This window comes from Barbus barbus (genome assembly GCF_936440315.1).
Source record: "Barbus barbus genome assembly, chromosome: 7".
Taxonomy (NCBI): Eukaryota; Metazoa; Chordata; class Actinopteri; order Cypriniformes; family Cyprinidae; genus Barbus; species Barbus barbus.
This window is the reverse complement of record NC_136735.1, coordinates 36903238-36927144: the sequence shown is the minus strand read 5'-3', so window position 1 is coordinate 36927144 and position 23907 is coordinate 36903238. Positions and strand designations below refer to the sequence as shown.

At 38.2% G+C, this 23907-nt stretch overlaps 1 protein-coding gene across 2 annotated transcripts in view; it reads right to left on the bottom strand.

The window, feature by feature from the left end:
* Positions 1-23907, bottom strand: part of LOC306872064 (uncharacterized protein) — a 41468-nt gene that overhangs the window by 6537 nt on the left and 11024 nt on the right. The window contains exons 5-10 of one of the 2 annotated variants that reach the window (XM_079420411.1): positions 8565-8825; positions 2911-3015; positions 2154-2195; positions 2004-2033; positions 1374-1412; positions 773-838 (exon numbers count right to left, since the gene is read on the bottom strand). In XM_079420411.1, the coding sequence (XP_079276537.1) occupies positions 773-838; positions 1374-1412; positions 2004-2033; positions 2154-2195; positions 2911-3015; positions 8565-8825 (543 nt within the window). The remainder of the gene's footprint in view (positions 1-772; positions 839-1373; positions 1413-2003; positions 2034-2153; positions 2196-2910; positions 3016-8564; positions 8826-23907) is intronic. The other variant, XM_079420412.1, reaches the window with a different exon arrangement.

Genomic DNA, 23907 nt, shown 5'->3' with positions numbered 1-23907 from the left:
ATGAACCCAGCAGTAGTTTGCCAAAAGGGGTTGTTTTTAAACCAGAACATTTTAGACTGAAAAACAAAAAGATTGATATTGATCATTATAAAATGACTGATACTGAAATGAACACAATATAGTATGAATGCTCAACTGTTATTAAGAAGAGGAATCAGGCTGTATTAATCTCGACACTCAATGTGCTATTTTCTTACCTTTATTGGGATCGTCATGATTGCTTTCAACATTCACAGGATCACTGGAAGATTTCAGAGCATCTATGAAAACATAACGATAAACAAACAGGAGTCAAGAGAAACTTATAACAAAGTATTACGAAGCACATCATTAACTGAGGAAATAATCAAACCTGGTTTTGTCAAAATAAAACCAGTTATTTGTTGTCATTTTTATAAATTGAGTATAATATTCACTCTGAAATAACATTCTGACCCTGAGAGGATTTTCTTTTTTCTAAAAATGCTAGTTAATGTTAACGCACAGGACTAAAACTTACTGACTTTATTCACACAGGATACAACAACTTTCCCACACAAATTTGATTTACTTATTTTTTTAACTTTTTTGGCATTTTCCAACCTTATTACACTTGGGGTGTTCCCAGTCAAAAATTAAATTTGAACCCAGCAAAAACTAAAAGATTGATATTGATCTAGATAAAACGACTGATACTGAAATGAACACAATATAGTATGAATGCTCAACTGTTATTAAGAAGAGGAATCAGGCTGTATTAATCTAGACACTCAATAATGTGCTATTTTCTTACCTTTATTAAGATCTTCATAACGACCGTTTTCATCACTGTCAGGAACACGGGAAGAGTTCAGAGGAACTATGAAAACATAACGATAAACAAACAGGAGTCAAGAGAAACTTATAACAAAGTATTACGAAGCACATCATTAACTGAGGAAATAATCAAACCTGGTTTTGTCAAAATAAAACCAGTTATTTGTTGTCATTTTTATAAATTGAGTATAATATTCACTCTGAAATAATATTCTGACCCTGAGAGGATTTTCTTTTTTCTAAAAATGCTAGTTAATGTTAACGCACAGGACTAAAACTTACTGACTTTATTCACACAGGATATAACAACTTCCACCAAAAAATTTGATAATATTTCATTTAAATTTTTTGCTATTTTTCCCATCTTATTACACCTGAGGTGTTCCCGGTCAAAAATTTAATTTTAACCCAGCAGTAAAGTCATTTTTAAACAATAATTTGTGTAAATAAAACACCCCAGCATGTTGGGGGGGAACAAACAATAACTGTTATTATTAAGAAGAGGAATCAGGCTGTATTAATCTAGACACATTAATGTGCTATTATCTTACTTATCTCAGCATTGACATGAACATTACCTTCAGCATTCTCAGGATCACTGGAAGATTTCAGAGGATCTATGAAAACATAACGATAAACAAACAGGAGTCAAGAGAAACTTATAACAAAGTATTACGAAGAACATCATTAACTGAGGAAATATTTGTTGTCACTTTTATTAAATAGAGTATAATATATTCACTCAAAAAATAACATTAAGAAAAACTGTAACTGACAAAGAACAAACCACCGTCTCATGAAGATGGCCTGAGTAAATTAAAATGTTCATTTTTGGGTGAACTATCTATTTAACTACACCTAGTTACACAAAAATAAACATTTAGCAACTTATAACAGACTGCAAGGTAAATGCTTTATTGCACCAGAGAAGGAGTCAATAACCAATAACAGGAGCACACATTTCATGTGGGTAATATTTACAACATAAAACTTCCTGGCAATATGTGATTGTGTCATTTAATTTTCCACTCAGTTATGTCAAAAAATCGGAATTAGATCATATATTCATTATAGAAGAATTGCTACAAGCAACAGCTAGAGTTCACAGAGACTGAGTCCTAATTGAAATAATAATGGTCTTTTAAGAGCATGCTCGAAATATAATATTTTGTAATGATTTAGAGCAAATGATAAACACATAGACATACCTTTCTTTCCATCCAGAACTTTCAAAATCACTGAAGAGAGAGAAATTGTTATAAGTACTTAAATGTTAACTGAGTGACCCATATATGAAGTATTTTACATGAAGCTGTTGGATTGGCACATAACCAAACACAAGACAAACATAAACATACCTCCTATACATGAATGCTCGCTATAGTTCTTAGAAACATATTCTGTTGAAGAAACAAACAACAATTACAAATCAACTACAAATATAAAAATACAATTGAGTATCCAACACCAAGTGCTAATAAGTTTCCACAAAAAGAATGCAATTAGTTTCCTAAAATGTAAAATGAACATTAAATTCTCTATGTTCACCTCCATTTTCTTGCATTAACACCACTAGAAGTGTAAATATTAATTTAATCTGTCTACAAAACACACTGTCGCAGTAATCGTAAAGCATACAGAAATACAGTAGTGGCCAAAAGTGATGTCCAGAGGAAACGTTCACACAATATTTGCTTTAAATGGCCCTACAAGTTTCACTGAACCATTGAAATATAAGGAACAAAATAAGAAGAAAACACTCGGTTAAGGTATTTAACTGACAAAATTATTTTGGTGTATTTTTAAAGGGTCACAGACACTCATCCATTCTATTATTTATTTAATACTAATTAATGGTAATGTTTGAATAACAAGCGAAGGTTGTCAGTCTGGAAAATTAACCGAAATGAGCATCCCTAACATCAACATATCAATATGTTTGAATAAAGAGTGAAGATATCTTTTTTTTTTTTGCTGGACATCACTTTTGGCCAATACTGTACACTACTACTGGCTACATAAGGTATAAGTTTACAGACAGTATTTTATACTATATTTAGAAAAAAAACAGCAGCAAAATACACATTTTAAAAGATAAGACAATAGTAAACCTACTATGGAAGGGATTGTAAACCTTATACAGGACAATCAGGACAATGAGGGCGGCCAACAAGAGAAGGATAAAGAGCACGACGGGAACTATCCACGAAGGTACACTGTCTGAAGAAAAAGAACATAAGGAATAAATATAATATATAACTTACACAGCTGATTCATAATGCAGTCTAAATGACTGGATAACAACAAAGCAGGGCTCTAGAACCATTCTTCCCACTGGTTGCTCTTTTGTGATGAACTTTCTCAGTTGGTCGCATGAGCACATAATTTGGTCGGATTATATTTTTTTGCTACAACATTTGATTAATCAATGCATGCTGATTAACTTTTATCATAGTTTATAGTTATATGGTAAAAAGTGTTCAACATTCAACCCTTTTTTCCTCAGTATTATCTGTGATTTAATTTTTGTGAACAGGAATTACTCTTTTCGTGTGCTTTCACTTTCACATTCGGGATCTTGGTGTCACGTTTTACAAGAAAATATAATTGTCTGTTTTACTTATCTATACACCTTTCACTTTTTAAGAATAAAAAAAGATGGATTCATTGTGATTCTTAATTAAAAAGCACAACGACAATAAATCAGTAGGCTACAATGACAAATAGCTTACATAACATTTATTAACAAAGACGCATAAGACGAGGCATGGCATAGGATACATCACATGCTGTATTATATAGGCTACCAACTAATACATTACATAATGTTTAGCAAACACTGAGGAATCAAATAAATAATAATAATAACAATTAAAGGAAAGCCTCCATACCGTGAGGTAAACAGCAAACATAACAAGCTTTTCAAAACGAAAACAAAAATAAGAATAAAACTAAACTGGCTATCGCTGACAGGACATGCACGTTTTTTCTACAAGAATACCAACATGTTCACCTTCTCTGGTTTAAGAAGAGGTCTTTCATTTTAGTTTGAAAACCAAATCCTCCTTTGCGCTCCATCCGCGGCGTGCACCTTCACGCTCATGCTGATGCGGCGAGTATAAACCAGGCTCTACTGAAGCACTCGCGCTGATGCGGCGAGTATAAACCAGGCTCTACTGAAGCGCTCGTGCTGATGCGGCGAGTATAAACCAGGCTCTACTGAAGCGCTCGCGCTGATGCGGCGAGTATAAACCAGGCTCTACTGAAGCGCTCGCGCTGATGCGGCGAGTATAAACCAGGCTCTACTGAAGCGCTCGCGCTGACGCGGCGAGTATAAACCAGGCTCTACTGAAGCGCTCGCGCTGACGCGGCGAGTATAAACCAGGCTCTACTGAAGCGCTCGTGCTGACGCGGCGAGTATAAACCAGGCTCTACTGAAGCGCTCGCGCTGATGCGGCGAGTATAAACCAGGCTCTACTGAAGCGCTCGCGCTGATGCGGCGAGTATAAACCAGGCTCTACTGAAGCGCTCGCGCTGATGCGGCGAGTATAAACCAGGCTCTACTGAAGCGCTCGCGCTGATGCGGCGAGTATAAACCAGGCTCTACTGAAGCGCTCGCGCTGATGCGGCGAGTATAAACCAGGCTCTACTGAAGCGCTCGCGCTGATGCGGCGAGTATAAACCAGGCTCTACTGAAGCGCTCGCGCTGATGCGGCGAGTATAAACCAGGCTCTACTGAAGCGCTCGCGCTGATGCGGCGAGTATAAACCAGGCTCTACTGAAGCGGTCGCGCTGATGCGGCGAGTATAAACCAGGCTCTACTGAAGCGCTCGCGCTGATGTGGCGAGTATAAACCAGGCTCTACTGAAGCGCTCGCGCTGATGCGGCGAGTATAAACCAGGCTCTACTGAAGCGCTCGCGCTGATGCGGCGAGTATAAACCAGGCTCTACTGAAGCGCTCGCGCTGACGCGGCGACGTATAAACCAGGCTCTACTGAAGCGCTCGCGCTGATGCGGCGAGTATAAACCAGGCTCTACTGAAGCGCTCGCGCTGATGCGGCGAGTATAAACCAGGCTCTACTGAAGCGCTCGCGCTGACGCGGCGAGTATAAACCAGGCTCTACTGAAGCGCTCGCGCTGATGCGGCGAGTATAAACCAGGCTCTACTGAAGTGCTCGCGCTGATGCGGCGAGTATAAACCAGGCTCTACTGAAGCGCTCGCGCTGAAAGCGCCTCTCTTCACGTCATCAGTGAAATCTGACTCCTGCTACAATGTGCCGCGGCTCTGCAGCTCGAGCTGTATGAAGCAGACGCTTTGGAGCAGCACAGACCATGCACTTGTACAAGTGCGACCACGTCAAATTTTTACTTGCACATTCTCAAAAAATGCTCGCAGCCTAGAGCCCTGCAAAGACTATAAAATACTCAAGACGTATAGTTTTCAATGGAGAAAAATTCAATGCTCAATATGGCCGCTCAATCGAACGAAGCCCTGCCTTTTGAATAAAAGAGCCAAACACTAATTTGTATAGTCAGCACGTCACTGCAGCTGCCATTAGAAGTCCCAGATGCTATCCAACTTATTCTTCAACGTGAAAGTAAGCCTATGGGCAAGACTTCGGTTTTATTAGCCGCTATAGAGAGATAACGAGAAGAAAAACAACGTGTAGTAAACAGTAAAACTCTTCGCATTACAAACCAGTATGTGCATAATTAAGATAATACATTAAAATAATAAGGTAAGTTTAAAAATTACAACATTTATAAATTAAAAAGAAGAGCAAAAAATGTTTAATAAATACCTCCGGCATAATTATACAAGTGTTTATTTAATTAAATGGCAATAATTTTATTCAAATGGCAAATCAATGAACCGGCTTTACTGACAAGATGCGCATGCATAACGCGTTTGATATATCACCCAGCCCTAGTTCCTGCACTTTCAGAAATGTATAGATGAAAACAATTATTTACAGCTAATCAATCAAAATAGTGGCATTTAATACACAGAGCCGTAGTTCACTGAAAAGCTAGTCAAAATCGCGTTCATCATCGAAGGCGAAATATCTGCGATAATGAAAGCGATATTGCCTAGCTTGTCAGTGATATACGGCTCCGTGCATTAAATGCCGCTCTATTTGAAAGCAGGTGAAGGGGATTTCCCGCTAATCACGGAACCGGCTTTACTGACGAGATGCGCATGCATATCGCATGCGATATATTGCCCAGTCCTAGTAGGAACTTGATACATTTTGTCTCTAAAAACCATGTCCTATGGTGTTACACCATATCCTGATTTTAAATCGGCAATTTAAAGGGCAGTCGTGGCCTAATGGATAAAGAGTTGGACTTGTAACCCGAAGGTCATGGGTTTGAGTCTCAGGTCCGGCAGGGATTGTAGGTGGGGGAGTGAATAACCAACACTCTCTCCACCCTCAATACCACGACTGAGGTGAGACCCTTGAGCAAGGCACTGAACCCCCAACTGCTCCCTGGGCGCCGCAGCATTGGCTGCCCACTGCTCCGGGTGTGTGTTCACTACTGTGTGTACACTTGGATGGGTTAAATGCAGAGCACAAATTCCGAGTATGGGTCACCAAACTTGGCCACACACCACTTCCCTTCCCTTCCAATTCCAGAGAAAACTTTAATTAGTTGAAGGACCCCATTCATGATCATGTTACTGAAGCCCCCTGTGAAGCCCATGACATAAGCAGATGGTCCATTTTTGTCTTCAAATTGTTCAAATATTTTGGAACCACTACAAAAGTGTTACGTTTTGTTGTCCTTTGGTGTGACACCCCTAAATTATATTTTTTAATTAAAAACTGCATGTTAAACTACATAATCATGGAAAATTATGCAAATGTGCCTTGCAAACGGCTAATGACAGGTTAAATAGCAAGGTCATTAATTTACACAAAAGGCTGAAACGTCCTCTTGTGTGACAGAAATTGACGCCTTTACTGTCACACCACAGGACAAAGATGTCACACCAGAGGGCACGGTCTCTTTAAGAAGCATTTTAAATAATCAAATAAGATTGGTTTAACTCCTTTTTATTCTTTTTTTGATTATTTTCAGTGTTCTAAAATGCAATAATTACATTAATTAAACTATTTTCTGATGTTTTTGCAGAAAACTTGTACTGTTATAAAGTGTCAAGAAAATAAGTATAAAATGTGATACTTTGTTTGTTTGTTCACATGCAGCGGGCAGCAAGGAGAGATTCAGTAACATACTGATTGACAATGAGACTGAATTTTGTTGATAAATTATTTTGTTTTGTTTAAAAAAAACATGTTGATATTGCTTTTATCAAAATTAAACTTTCTTTCTCATTTGACATGTTCAAAATTAAATGGAAATACTTTAATAACTATAATTTCTGTCCTTTAGTGTGACACAATGTCCTATGGTGTGACACATAAAAAACATTCTCTCAAAATATCTTTAAAAAAAACAGTCGAGTATTGCAAGAGGGGAGATAGAAATATCTCATCTTAAAATGGTATAATTCTCAGCAGTTTTGAACAGATGTTGTCAAAGTTTGTCTTGAAATTGTCCAACAAGACATGGGGAAAAAATGATGTTAATTATAATTTCCTTTTAAATAAATAATAATATATGAAAATAAGTGTCTAACAATTAAGATAAATCTCTCTCATGCTATTTATATATTAAGAGGTTTTTTTTTTCTTAATTTTCTTTTTTTTGCTGTCACACCATAGGACACATTTATGGTACAGTTCAGTAAAATTGTAAAAAAAAAAAAAAGACAAAATTGATGAAGTTAGGGACCCCTTTATATTTTTTCAAAGACAAGACTTCACACTACATAAATATATGCATTTCTTCAAAAATGGTCTTATACCAAAAAAAAAAACCATATACATATATATACATTATATAAAAATGAATAAATCCATTCATTCATTTTTTACTGGCTATTTGTGAACTACCCATATAATTTTGAAACAAAAAAATAAAAATAAATGCTGGCACGGCTCAAACTATTAACAAACGTATGCGTTTATTTTAGCACTTCCGTCAGTGAACACGGCAACACGCAGCCTGTAAATACAGTTAAATAAGAAAGCTGCCTAAATAAGTAGCCTAAATAATTTGTGACAACTTGAATCACTTGCTGGAAAATCTACATTAGCCTGATAACACTAATGCTTAAGCCTACCTCAGCTTTTATATAATGTTAGATATAAAATTCAAGCATGTTGATATTGTCCGGTTTAAGGGAGGACCTCATTGGTGTTACGATGTTTCCAGCCGCACTGAACACGCGTTCAGATGGTGTGATTGTTGCACAAATGCATTTAAGGGTGCTTTCACACTAGCACTTTTGGTGCGCACCCGGGTTCGTCAGAGTTTGGTTCGTTTGGATGATGTGAACGCTGTCTTCTGACCTGAGTCCGCTTAAAAAGGGTGGTCTGGGGTACGGTTCAAGTGAACTCCGGTACGGTTCGCTGCTGATGTGAACGCAATCGTAACAAACCATGGAAGTGAACCGTTTCACTCACTTTCCTGACGAGCGTGACTGACGCACTGCAAGCAGAAAGCTGCAGGTCTCATTTCTGTTCGCCTTCAGCGATCTTTAGAGCATTTGCAGTACATTTGCAAGACAGACGTAAGAGCTGTTATGCACTGAAGCTTTGTAAACAAAACGAACGGTTCAAAAACGTAAATATATAAAAGTGCATAGAGATCTGATTTTCTTCTTTGGAATTTAATACTGAAGTAATTTGCTGTCTTACCTGTCACAAATAATTCTCTCTCATAGATCCGATCACTGGTCTCCTCACTCACAGCATTCTTGAGTGTGCAGGTGTAGAAGTTTTCTGGATTTCTTGTGTTATGGACTGTGATATATTCTCCTGGCCTATGGTTCTTCAAGCCCTTCAGTGTTTCTTCAGTAGAATTCTTCCAGATGATCGTTCCACTGTATTCACATCTTAAATACATAACATCAGGGTTACCGCTCTTCTCTATAGTTATCTTAGGTTTTGGGACCCGCTCTGTGAAAGAAACAATGAAAAATGTATGGTCTTCCACTCCACTGAGAAAGCAAAATGAAATCAAACACAACTACAATAGCCATGCAAAAAGAGATCTGACACTACCATGGTACAATAATAGTATCAGAGAGTAATATTGGGATATTCAGAGTGTGCTATATGTCTCATCTACAATAATATCATAATTGTTGTTTTAACGATGTGCGAGCTGATATAATTGAGTACGTCACTCACTTCTGCAAACACTCGACTAAAATATGCTTTGAAAGTCCAAGCATTCATTGTGTGATGCAGCTTATTAGGATGCAGAAATAAACATGATGATTTACATTTAGCCATTTGGCAGACGCTTTTATTCAAAGCGACTTACAATTGGGGAATACAAAAAGCGATTCATCTAGAAATTAATCTTGATATATATATATATATATATATATATATATATATATATATATATATATATATATATATATATATATATATATATATATATATATATATATATATATATATATATATATATATATATATATATATATATATATTAAAATAACTACTGTACAAACATCTGAATCAGAGTCAAGAGTGAGGATAATACTTCACTAAAGACTATGTCGTTATAATCTAAAATACTCCACAATCATTTGTGACCCTGAAGCACAAAAGCAGTCTTCAGTCGCTGGGGTATATTTGTAGCAATAGCCAAAAATACATTGTATGGGTGAAAATTGTCAGTTTTTCATTAATGCCAAAAATCATTAGGATATTAAGTAAAGATCATGTTTCATGAAGATATTTTGTAAGTTTCCTACTGTAAATATATAAAAACTTATTTTTTGATTAGTAATATGCATTGCTAAGAACTTCATTTGAACAACTTTAAAGATGATTTTCACAATATTTTGATATTTTAACACCCTCAAGATTCCAGATTTTCAAATAGTTGTATCTCAGCTAAATATCAAAACAAACCATACATCAATGGAAAGATAATTTATTCAGCTTTCAGATGATGTATAAATCTTAATTATGAAACATTGACACTTAAGACTGGTTTTGTGGTCCAGGGTCACATTTGGTATTGTAAACTAGGCCACAATACACTTAGGGCTGCACGATATATTGCATGCTACCAGCTGGTCGGTGAACTAAGGCTCTGTGTATTAAATGCCGCTCCATTTGAAAACAGGTGATGGAGATTTAGCGCTTATCAAAAACTGTTTTTACTGACGATGCGCATGATTATCGCATGCAAAATATCGTGCAGCCCTAAATACAATACTATGTTTTTAAACTAACGGCTTCAAATTAGTGGAGAAGGAATGAATGAGTTATTTGAATGAGTCAGCTGAATGGATGACTCAATGACTCTCATCAAGACTTGCCGCCACTTACTGGCAGTTTTAGTTTCATATTTGAAAATACAATTCTTTATTTTTTATTAGACTACTTCACATTTCAGCATGTTTTTTTGTTTTTAATCAGGTGCTTCTGTGCAGAGGCTCAATGGATTTTGTCGGTACTGATTTTATTTCAATGGTAACAGTTTAATGGTGTATTACTGTTCTACTTAAATATAGTTATTAAATGCAATACTTTATCCATGTCATAATTAACACACGCACACACACACACATATATATATATATGTGCATGTATGTAAATACATTGGTGCATGAATTACAGGATCATGGTATTTATCAAAGTACCATGGTATTACAATCTGATCCAATTACTGCACCACGGTGCTGTTTTTATTTGTATGTTTGTTTGTAAAAACAACCAGAATTATAATATGATGCTTTAACAGTATTAATATGAACTAATATAATAATATCCACTCACCCATAACTTCCAAGCTGAATATTTGTCCCTGCTCTTTACTGTTGATGTCAATGGTATAAACTCCACTATGCTCGATTCTTAACTTAGTTATAGTGATTTCTCCAGTTTTATTATCAAGAGTTGTGATGTCTCTGAATCTCTGATTCGGGGTGAGAAAACCATCTTCAAAATCCCATTCAATCGCCTTTACAGGAGGATTGGATTTGTGTTTCCATGTGATGCTGGTGACAGGAGGATCTAATTTGGCTGGACGAAAAGAAACTGTCTCACCCACTGCTTTCTTTACATCTTCACCTAATGTATAAAATATGAGAGTTAGTTAGTCAACATTCAACAGTTTCTGTAGTTATGAACAGCTTCCGGTTAGCATGCTACGTCAACAAAAAGTCCCTACAAGTATAATGTACTATATGCCGGATATTATATCCAGCCATAGTATTATAAGCAATGTACATAAAATACATAGTAAACAGCATAATAAATAAACATGTTAATGTTAAACTCCATTGGCAAGGGTAGGCCTAGGAGTGAGGATAATAACTTAAAATACTAACATGAAAAAATAGGCCACGACAGAGTCTGTCGTTAACATATTTATCTAAAATACTCCACAATCATTTGATATTGTAAATTAGGCTACAATACAATACTATATTTTCAAACTAACCGACCTCGAGAAGGAAACGCCGCGCCTTTATCTTCGAGACGATAATAAAAAACACATAATTTACCTGAAACAGCTCCTGTGAGGATAAACACCGCGCAAATGACGGCCGTTGAATATCTTAGAAGAAGCATTTTCATACAAAGCTCAGCTCTTTGCATCTTTATTTAATATCTTTAACAGTATGTGTTCAGAAACACACCCAAGTCGCCGCCATCAGAGGATAAAGCGCTCGAGAGGAAGTCCACCAGGAACAGGGTTGCCAGGTTTTCACACCAAACCCCGCCCAGTTGGACTAAAACGAACGCTAGCCTAATCGCGTTTCGAGAGAAGTCCCCCATTAAAAATCACGTCTGGGGGGATAAAATACAAGATTTGTGTGTGTGTGTGTGTGTCAGGTTTCCCCGGTGAAATTCGCATGTCAGGGACTAAATATCATGTTATTTGGGTTCGTTAAAGTAGACAAAAAAAAAACGGAAAACCGCGGACTTGGCAACCGCCAAAAACGAAACTGAAACAAATGGGCGTTCACGAAGCGTTCAATGGTTAAATACTGCCACCTCGTGGTGAACGCCAGTACCGGGCTTTCAGGACCGCAGCTGTAGGACCCTAGTTTTGGAGGACCGAAAAAAGTGGCATCAAGACAGTATTTCCACCCAGTTTTAACTACATTAGAGTTTTTTTTAAAGTTTTATTACACCCAAATACTACTTTCTTTATTGCAATTAAACCTGGTTCCTAGGAATATTGAGTAATTATTGGGTCTAAGTAGCATAATATAATAACTCAAGTAAAATAAACAAGGAATCATGGTATAGTCTTTTCAGTCACTAGATCAACCACATTTTCAAGTACAGAGGGAAGACACAAGGATGACTCTGGGGGTAGATTTAAGATTGTGTATATTTTATAAAATAGTATATGGGAATGAGAATGAGCTTTATTAGCCGAGTATGTTTATACATACGAGTAATGTGTTTTAGTGACAGAAGCCCCACAGCGCAACAGAAAGACAGCAACAGAACAGGACACAGATAATAAAAGAATAACAACAAATAACCAAATAGGCAATATATTACAACAGTTGAACACAAAAACACATTTGTTCATGACGTGAACCACATAGAAAGAACTTCATGGACAACGTCTTCACGGACTCCTACGAGAGAGAAGTGAATGAAATAAGGAACATTTAGTTAAACATGTTTTACTCTCTAATTTTAAATTTCATATTTAAAAGATCTTAGCACAGAACGCACACACATATACCATACAAAAATAATTATATCAATCTTCATACCAGTTAATGTTCATAATAATATTATTGCATACTGTTCAAAGATTTGGAAAAAATATATATTTTGATGTTGTGGGAACATTCATGTCAATAAAACCCATTTGAACTGAGAAAAATAAAATAATAAAGAGAGATGCAAGAAATCTGAATAGAAATAACATATGACATGACTTTTCCTGACCTTTAAATGTTTAAAGCACACATTGTGATGTATGCAGCAGTATTACCTACCACCTGGATGCTCTCCCCTCTTTTCACTCTACTAAATTCTTCACTGAAATAGTAAATGGAGAACATAATAGAAATACTGTTAACGCTTAAAAAAATGAAACATTGGACATTGTGTAAAAACAACTCCATTTTCTACTCTTACCTGTGATGATAATCAGGACCAGAGAGGAAGGCCTGCTCAGCATCCTGCAGCCCAGCCAGGCCATATACGATGGCCGATCAAAAGAAATTTGTTCATTGAAATATAGCATAAGGTATAATATACAGTAGGGTTTGAAAGGGCAGAAACATGCACAATACATTATATTGTTATGCACTTCATATAGAGAACAGTACACAGTAAATGACACAATCAAATTCAAATTCAAATTTTATTTGTCACATACATATACATACATAGTACGACATGTAGTGAAATGTATTGTACGACTGTCCAACAAATTGTCCAACAAAATTAAGAAAAACCTCAAGTTTACAAAAATACAAATAGAAAAAGTACAGTAAACATATATACAGAAATAAACTAGCAATAAAATAAAATAACAAATAGATATGAGAATAAAAATAGATATGAGGAATAAAAAATAGAATATGATTCTATATAGATTCTATAAAAAGTAAAGTGTATGTCAGTGATAAAGTGTCCGTGTGCTGTGCAGTGCAGTAAAGTGTATAAGTGAGTAAAAGGAATACTAAAGACAAAAGACAAATGGTATGTAAGTCCCACTCATTTATCCTTACGTAACCTTCTACAAATTAGTGCAGATGTAATGAAAATGTGCAAAGTGGAAGTGTGGGATGATGTGATTATAGTGGAGAGTGGTTAAGACTCCGAATGGCCTGCGGGAAGAAGCTCCTCCTCATTCTCTCTGTGTTCGCCTTCATGGAGCGGAAGCGTCTCCCTGAACGCAGCAGAGAAAAGAGTCCATTGTTGGGATGGCTGAGGTCCTTCACTATCTTCCTGGCCCTGGTCAGGCACCGCTTGCTGTAGATGTCCTGCAGGTCAGGGAGCTCGGTGTGAATGGTACGTTCCGCTGAACACACCACCCTCTGGAGGGCTTGTCTGTCCTGCATAGTGCAGTTCCCGAACCAGGAAGTGATGCTGCCCGTCAGGACGCTCTCGATGGTGCAGGTGTAAAAAGTCTTAAGCACCCGAGAGGGAAGTCTAAAGTCCCTTAAGCGTCTCAGATGGTACAGACGCTGCCTGGCCTTCTTCACCAGGGTGCTGGTATGACAGGACCAAGTCAAGTCCTGCGTGATGTGAACACCCAGGTATCTGAAGCTGTCCACTCTCTCCACTGGAGTCCCGCTGATCGTGATCGGCTGGTATGACCGCTCCTGCTTCGTACTGAAGTCCACTATCAGCTCCTTAGTTTTGCTGATGTTCAGGACAATGAACAATCAGTCAGTTATTATGATGGCCTCTCTGTTATATCTGACTATTAAAATGTCATATGTCTCATATATTGATAAATTACAATTAGCAAAAACATATATTAACAATAATAATAATGCTTTTACACAGACACACACACAGAATTACTAGCTATATTATATGCCAAGTAAAAAATTATGTGATGCTTTTACAGTATTAATTATAATGAATGTAATAATATTGACTCACCCAAAACTTCCAAGGTTAATCTTTGCTGCTCCTCTTTATCGTTGATGTCAATGATATAAACTCCAATACGCTCAACATTTAAATGAGTTATAGTGATTTATCCTTCTGATCTGATGGTCTGTGTGACATCAATCTGCCAAGAATCTGTGAATGGCTTGATCTGAGACAGTGCTTATTTAAAAAAAAAGAAAAAGCACTGGGTGGATTATTATAGGGAGGCTGTGTACACACACTGGCAGCACACATTTATGTTCAAACACCATGTAAAAGTGAATTTTGCATCTGGTGTCCTCTTTAAAGCAGCATGAAGGTTATCTAAAACAGCTTCTGTGTGGCGATGAATGGTCCAGATATCGGACCACCACCATCATAAATTAAACTTGTCTTATCATTAATAGAATAATATTGATTATTACTACAATACAAATTAAGTGGAATAAGAAGTAGGCTACATATGAATGATCAAAGTTTAGGGATGAGGAAAATGCCTGCAGAATGCCAAATCTGCCCCCTGTAGACCAGCCTTTTATGTGGGATGTATTGCACAATTCTACTCTATAAATTCTGATTCTGTTATTTCACGCTATTTGGGTCAATAGTTGTTGATAATTACATGGGATGATTATTTGTTATGAAGTTTTGAATGAAGAAGAGTTAACACAGGTTACCATATGGTTATGATTCAAACAGACATGATCAAGTGGTTAGGCACACGCTCAGAAAATATTTGGGTCTCCAAACACCACCATAATGACCAGCATTAAAATACAGCAGCGTAGTAGGCCTAACTATTCAGCTACAGCTCTGCACAGTTCAAAAATGAGGAAGTTTTATGCCTAATAAAAATATTTATTGTTGTCAGCAATTTTAACATTGTAAATAACACAGTTTTAACATTAACACTGCACTGTGCTTACATACAGGTAAATAAAAAACTTAAATAATGATTCAATTAGCTATAATGTGCTGTACCTAAAAGTTAAATAAAAACTGTACCGTACTTAAATGTTAAAAATAACCCTACTCAAAGATTAAATTAAAATGTTTTGTGTTTTAACATTAATTTATATTTAATCTAATGATTCCTCTGTACTCGTACCACACTTTCAGAACCAATGACTTAAACTATTATCTCTTTGATTAAATCATTTCGAATTTAAGGCCATCACAAACACAGCTAAACGGCATCTGGAGGAATGATGACAATTGGCATTTCATATAGGCTGGGCATGTATAGAATTTATGTCAACTTACCTTATTTACCTTTAAAAAAACAAGGCAATACTTTTCTGTTTCGCTGGCTTCATCTTTCTGGATTGAGCCTGCAGGCAGACTACAAGAAACTCGTGTTGCAGCAGAGACAGGCTCAAGTAAGACTACTAAACCTGTTTAGGACCGCTATCAGAAGCACCATTAGAAGAAGACGATGTACTGTTTACTGTCAGATAGGAATAGGCTACATACAGGCTAACAACCATAGGTAATCGTAATCTATTTTAATCCTTGTCACTTAAAGATGTCATTTTAAAACTCAACATTGGTGTATGGCTTGAATTACAATGATTGTGATGTTTGTACCCAGAAGTTTTAGTTAGCGGATAGTGCAGGCTATTTTCCCTTATCAAAAGTGCGGGGGTCGATTGCTCTCTTTTCAAAACTGTGGGGGTCATGACCCCTGCCCCCGTGTGTCAATGGCGTGCCTTGCATTTTAAATATATTAAATATTTATATATAGAATATTTCACTAATATAAAACATTTTATTTCAAAAGCATGTTCTGCTATGTTCATCCTTTCTAGAAGACGCCCGGAATATCTTTCTGAATTTGCATTTAAGCTTTAAAAAAGTCTTCACACATTTTACTTTTGACAGATGATTTTATTCAAAATGATTTACATTACATTCAATGTATGCTACATGCATTCCCTGAAAAAAAATAAAAGAAAAATTCCAACAACAATCCCATTGCCTTGGTATCTAAATTTAAAAGGAAAAAGAAAAAAAAAAAGCATGCTCTATACTGTTCACCCAAATCTATGTTTGCTTTGGGTTTTAAAAAGCAATGCACAGAATATTATAGCAAACACATTTAAAATGTTTTAAAAGATTAAACAATATAGTCTCATGAAAAGGAATTATAATCAGGAAAAGGGTGATAATAACCACATCCAGTTATATGTTAAACATTTCCTCTCTGATTAATAATGTAAAGGCAGTCTAGATACGTATCGAACCTGAAATTACGTGCCGATAATACGCAAAAGGCACTGTAAATACGTAAAGGTATATACGTATTGGACCGTTTTAATTTACGTCTAAATATGTACGTTTTGTGTGTGAGATCAGGCTGGTTAAACACTGTTTGTGTTGTCGTTCTGCCTTCTAATGAATGACACTTTCATTGATAACACCGGCCCTCCAGGACTGAGTTTGGACACCCTGCATTAAGAACAAGTTCAAGAATGGGAACATGTTGATTTATTTTTTAGACTTATGTTGCTTGTTCTTTGTAATATTTTCCATTGGCAGCCCAGAATGTGATTGTTACACTATAATAAAAATGCTGAAAATAAAAGTAGGGTTAGGGAGGGCTTTATTGTCCCAATAAGGTGGCATCCATTTAATAATTTGAATTAAAACTATAATTTACACACAATACGTTATTATTGCGTACTGTTTTATAATTACTATAAAGTAACTTTTTCTGAAAAAATCTGAATAATCTGAAAAACCAAGCCTTGTGCATTGTGGGAGATAATATTCTGAATATTTTACAGTTGGTTTGATATCTTTATCTCCAACGGTGTCAGAGTTTAATTCATTTGAGTAGGTACAGTACATAAAACATGAGAAATATGGATTCTATACTGTATATAAAAACAAAGACATAATCATAAAAAATAAGCCTTGTGCATTATAGGGAACAATATTTAGATATTTTTAACAGTTGGTAAGATACCTTCAAATCAGATGGTATTGTTGTTTAATGTATTTGTATTATTGCATACATTAAAAGTTGTAAAATTATTTAAAATGCATAACATGCTAATTCCAAAAACAGAGCCTTGTGCAATAACAGGGATGTTTTTCAGAACATTTTAGTATTGGTTTTACGGTATAATGTAATGTAGATAAATTGTTTAATTAATTTATATGGTTAATTTTTCGTAATTTTTTTTCTAAAAATTAAGCCTTGTGCAACGTAAAGGACAAATATTTATGTCTATCTGAGTTAGTTACGGCTTGAAACATAATAGGCGTTAAGAGTTTAATTGAAATGAAACCGAATGTCTAATAAACATAAAACTAACTTTACCGCCGTGTTTAATTTCTAGTATCCTGCTCCAATCCGCGCTCGTTGGTCCTCTCAGGTCTAGCAGCTTTCATATATAGCCTCGTCAGATTCATGATTGTTTCGCTTGACTACGTCTCCAGATTTAATTTGAGGGGTTAATTTTGATCGGAGTTCTTCTGGAATGGTTGATAGTGCGATTTGCCATACGTCCCTAGTTTCTAATTTGTACACTGTGGCTTGTAACATCAGTGTTTCCCAGTAGGGTTGGAATGGCCCTCTTTTGGGCATCATTCCCACGATCGGCGGCTAATCGTGGTTATTTCATCATTCGCGTTTGTCATGGTTTTGAGCAACTCTAGGTGACGTGGAGGGCTTTTCGCTGGGTTTAACGTTAGCTCTTGTTATAATCAGACTTCGCTGACTTTGTTCATGTCTCTGAACGGGAGCTCGGTTACGAGTTTCTCTCCGTGTTTGACTCTCTAATGTGGCTACATCATCATCGTCACTATCGCTGTTTTTATCCGGATCAAAAGTTTCATCCAGTGCTGCTTGCTTAACTGCAGCCACTGGAAATCCGACATTGTCGATATATAATTATTATGGAGTTTGGAGTTTCTTCTGAAGCGCATCTACTTTTCTCGCCATGTTTTCACTTTTTCTTGCCCAACCTTGTCTTTCGCATGTAAACGCCTCGATCTGTGCTCTAAGCTTTTGCAATTCATCCGAACGCGCTTTCTCGATTTCTCTGAGACTCGCTATTATGCGCTCTTTTTCGGCTAATGTTTCAAGGTCGTTTTTCCGAAGTAAGTAGACAATGGCAGCTGTTGTTTTTTTATCTTTTGATTTAGATGTCAATTTTTCTCCTTCGGCCAAAAACCAGGATATGATTTCATTGCAACCAATCCTTTACCACTTAAATGAAGAAGGATATTTTGCATATGCACAGCGTGAATTTCCATGATCTGCACTGCAGCTGTACTGTCCCTGAAAAGCCATGTTTCCCAGTTAATTCTCCTCCCACCGGATTTCTATAAAATGAAGGAACTTACCGCAGCAGTTGCAGACAGGGAAGAAGAAGCTCAAACCTCATGTCCTCAGTCAGTGAGAATCAAACCGAAATTCGCGCTGGAAAGACGTCACTCGCCTGAGTAGGGAGATCGTGGAGGCTGGTCACCACTGTAAGGTCCACACATTTGGCCCAAAGAAGGTATCCAATGTGGATGAAGGTTTCCTGCGTGTTCGGTCTTTCCAGTGTGCAAAGTTCTTCAATTTAAGTTAAACTCTAATCTGACTCCATTTTATTATTTAATCTGACTCCCTTTTATTATGACCTCGTATTTAGCTTGAAATACAAATTGATTGCTTGTCTATTTCTAATTAGTATTCTTCTGATATTTGATTATTCTAGTTAACTTGACTTTATATTTACTCGTTCATTCGGTTGCTCATGTCTTTAACAAGGATGCAACGTAATCTACTAGAGTCAATAATTACAGAGTAAAACAGAATAAGGTCAAATGTAACAATTTATTATCAATCAGGTAAATACTGTATGTATTATGTCAATTACACAGCAATTCAAAGAGATCAAATCATATCAATACAAAACATCGAATTCTCAAAGATAAATATACGAGTAAAGAATGCATACCTGACTTTATAGAAATACATAATGTGAGTATTGAGACACACACTACTGGCTTCTGGCTACAGAAAACGCCCCCGATCCTTTTGCCGCATTTCCTTAAGTACGTCAGACCAAGACCAATACAAAAAATAATGTGTCAATAAGTTTAAATAGTGTCTTTGCAATCAGGTCAACGATATCGCTGGAAATGAAGCGTCTCCAACTAAGCAAGCCAGAGGCGACAGCGGCAAGGAACCAAAACTCCATCGGTGACAGAATGGAGAAAAAACCTTGGGAGAAACCAGGTTCAGTCGGGGGGCCAATTCTCCTCTGGCCAAACAAACCAGCAGTTCAGTTCCAAACTGCAGCAAGTCAGATTGTAAGGGCTCAGCTGGTTCCAGTGGTCTTTTCCAATGGGTGTCTAAGTGGCGGGGTCCTCAATGGGGATATTTCAGAGAGGCGTTTTCCAGTATTTTCTCTCAGTGGGATGTGGAGACAGATGTCTGTATGATAATGCACTGTGTGTGTGTTGTCCATCTCTGAACTTCAAAGTGTCTGAGGTTCTGTAAATCTTACACACTCATTGATGTGCAATTATCTTACCTATCATTACAAACTATCTTTTTTATCGTCACCATCACCGTCTGCTTTTGGAGGCTCTATGAAAACAACCATAAACAAACAGGAAGGAGTCAAGGGCAGCTAATAATAATAGTATCACAAAATACATCATTAACTGAGGAAATATTTTAACCAGCAGAATAAAGTATTATAAGCCAGTAATAAAGCCAGTTTTCCAGTGTCTTTGTCATCACTATCATAATGTGATATTACTGCATTGAGAACAGGCAGTAGAACTTAAATTGACCAAGAGAACAAACCACTGTAGATATAGCTCAAGTTTTTAATCTATGTAAATGATTAATAATGTAATCATTTGTCTATTAGAGACCAACAAAACTTTTCATATTACGTGTAATGTTTTCTTTTATCCCGGACCTTGATAATAAACCACATAATAAACAATTAGTCATACAGTGAAATACAACCCTATTTTATATTATTTTCTGTTATAAAAGTTTGGGAACTAACTGGTGCCTCGGTGCTCAACGAGCCACAATTGTTCTAAAATTGAAACCACCTGGATTTACTCATTGGTATACCAGAGTTAGGGCTGGGCGGTATATCGAGTTTGTACGATATATCAATATATTTTTTATAAGCGATACGGTATGAAGCAATACCGTTAATATCGATATACAGTGGCCTAGTTTGATACGAGCGCATCTGAAAGAAATATCACAGACTGCGCAGAAAGTGCATAATACAATTTATTCTAAACGTGACAAGCTTTATATGAAGGGCTTTAAAAAAACTTGTTTATACAGTTTATAGCTTGAGTTTAAAGCAGCTCTGACAGAAAGTTGTGCAGGACTGATCAGCATTTACAAGAAATGCTTAGCTACAGTTACTGCTGCAAAAGGGGGTCACTGCTCTAGATACTGAAAGCAAAGAGTCACACCTTTGCCACTCGATTATATAAGTAACACTGGATAATTTTCTCAAATAAATGACAAAGTGTGTATATATATATATATATATATATATTGTGGCGGGAGGAGCCAACGACAGACACAGTGGGCGTGGCGTCAAGCCTCAGAGAGGTTTTTATTAAACAATATTTAAAATAAAGTGTCCAAAGGGGGAAAAGTGTCCAAAATAAACAGGGATCTGGTGTCCTCGTTGTGCTGCGGGGCTCGTGAAGGAGGGCAGTGTTCAGGAGGGAAGGGTCCAGGTAAGGGGCGGAGTCCGGCGGCCGCACGCGCTCCCGTCTGGAGGTCCCGGGGCGCGGGTGACGGCGGCTTCTGTGGCGGCTTCGTCCAACTCCTTCATCCCCGGGTGCTCGACGGGATTCCACGGCCCGGCGTCCTTGCCCGACGGCCGTATCGCGGGTGCAGTGTCGGCCGGACTGCGGGTCCGGCCGCTCGCGTCTCTGACGGCGGCAGGTAGTTCCCTCTACGCTCCCTTTCCTGGACCCACGAGGACACCAGCGTGCATGCACGGGGGAGAGACCGGTCTCCCGAGGAGAGGCGCGCTCGGAGTTTAAACGGCGGCGGTGATGAGGCTCCATTCACGTCAGGTGCGCCTCATCACACACCGCCAGCCCTGGCTGTTTCAGCGCCCCTCCTCTCTCACACACCCACTCCTGTCGGGAGCCTGGTGAAGGGCGGCGAATACGGGACGGGGTGGTGATGATGGACAGGGGGGAGGCAGCCGACTCGTCACATTCCCCCCCCCCAAGCGACATCCCCGTCCTAGGGTCGCCGCCCACGCAGGAGTGCTACCTTCCTCAACCAGGCTCCAGCGGTCGGAGTGGGCGGGGCAGGGATTCCTCTCCGGGCAACGCTCCCTCTCGCACCGCGCCGGAACCGGGACAGAGAAAGCGGGTTTTAGTTGACAGCCTCAACCAACCACGGGGTAATGATGACAAAGAGAGAACGTCACTTACCCCACTGGTGGCTGGGAGGCTGTCCCCGTCCTTCCTCCGTCCCCGTACGGGCTCTACGGCTTCATGCGAGCGAGAGGGGATGACGTCATCAGATGTTGCCCAACTGCGCTGTCTAGGCTCCGCCTGCCCGCATTCTCCACCACTGTGGCGGGAGGAGCCAACGACAGACACAGTGGGCGTGGCGTCAAGCCTCAGAGAGGTTTTTATTAAACAATATTTAAAATAAAGTGTCCAAAGGGGGAAAAGTGTCCAAAATAAACAGGGATCTGGTGTCCTCGTTGTGCTGCGGGGCTCGTGAAGGAGGGCAGTGTTCAGGAGGGAAGGGTCCAGGTAAGGGGCGGAGTCCGGCGGCCGCACGCGCTCCCGTCTGGAGGTCCCGGGGCGCGGGTGACGGCGGCTTCTGTGGCGGCTTCGTCCAACTCCTTCATCCCCGGGTGCTCGACGGGATTCCACGGCCCGGCGTCCTTGCCCGACGGCCGTATCGCGGGTGCAGTGTCGGCCGGACTGCGGGTCCGGCCGCTCGCGTCTCTGACGGCGGCAGGTAGTTCCCTCTACGCTCCCTTTCCTGGACCCACGAGGACACCAGCGTGCATGCACGGGGGAGAGACCGGTCTCCCGAGGAGAGGCGCGCTCGGAGTTTAAACGGCGGCGGTGATGAGGCTCCATTCACGTCAGGTGCGCCTCATCACACGCCGCCAGCCCTGGCTGTTTCAGCGCCCCTCCTCTCTCACACACCCACTCCTGTCGGGAGCCTGGTGAAGGGCGGCGAATACGGGACGGGGTGGTGATGATGGACAGGGGGGAGGCAGCCGACTCGTCACAATATACATATATATATATATATATATATATATTTGTCTCATTTGTTTGATTAGATTCTTTTTGTCTACTTTCAGGCCTTGTGTGAAAATCTGATGATCATTTGGCTCATATTTATTCAGAAATATAGAAAATTCTAAAGGGTTCACAGACTTTCAAGCAGCATTGTATATAACCCAGAACATTTTAGACTGAAAAACAAAAAGAGTGATATTGATCTAGATAAAATGACTGATACTGAAATGAACACAATATAGTATGAATGCTCAACTGTTATTAAGAAGAGGAATCAAGCTGTAATAATCTAGACACATTAATGTGCTATTTTCTTACCTTTATTAGGATCTTCATAACGACCGCTTTCATCACTGTCAGGAACACGGGAAGATTTCAGAGGAACTATGAAAACATAACGATAAACAAACAGGAGTCAAGAGAAACTTATAACAAAGTATTACGAAGCACATCATTAACTGAGGAAATATTCAAACCTGGTTTTGTCAAAATAAAACCAGTTATTTGTTGTCATTTTTATAAATTGAGTATAATATTCACTCTGAAATAATATTCTGACCCTGAGAGGATTTTCTTTTTTCTAAAAATGCTAGTTAATGTTAACACACAGGACTAAAACTTACTGACTTTATTCACACAGGATATAACAACTTCCACCAAAAAATTTGATTAATATTTCAATTTAATTTAAAATTTTTGCTATTTTTCCCACCTTATTACACCTGGGGTGTTCCTGGTCAAAACCGAAATTTTAACCCAGCAGTAAAGTAATTTTTAAACAATTATTTGTGTAAATAAAACATCCCAGCATGTTGGGGGGGACAAACAATTAACCCCCCCCCCCCCCAAAAAAAAAGGGAATAACATTTTTATTTTATTTATTTAGTCATTTAGCAGACACTTTTATCCAAAGCGACTTATAGATAAATATTATTATACATTTTTTTATTTATTTATTTTTTTTATAAAAAGACATAGATAAAATAAAATTAGAATAGAGAGTGCTAGAGTTAGAAGGTCAAGTAAAGATGGAACAGACGAGGATTCGGCTGCTCGGATTGAGTTGGGCAGGTCATTCCACCAGATGGGAACAGTTAATGAAAAAGTCCGTGAAAGTGTTTTTGTGTCTTTGGGATGGTACAATAATGCATCGTTC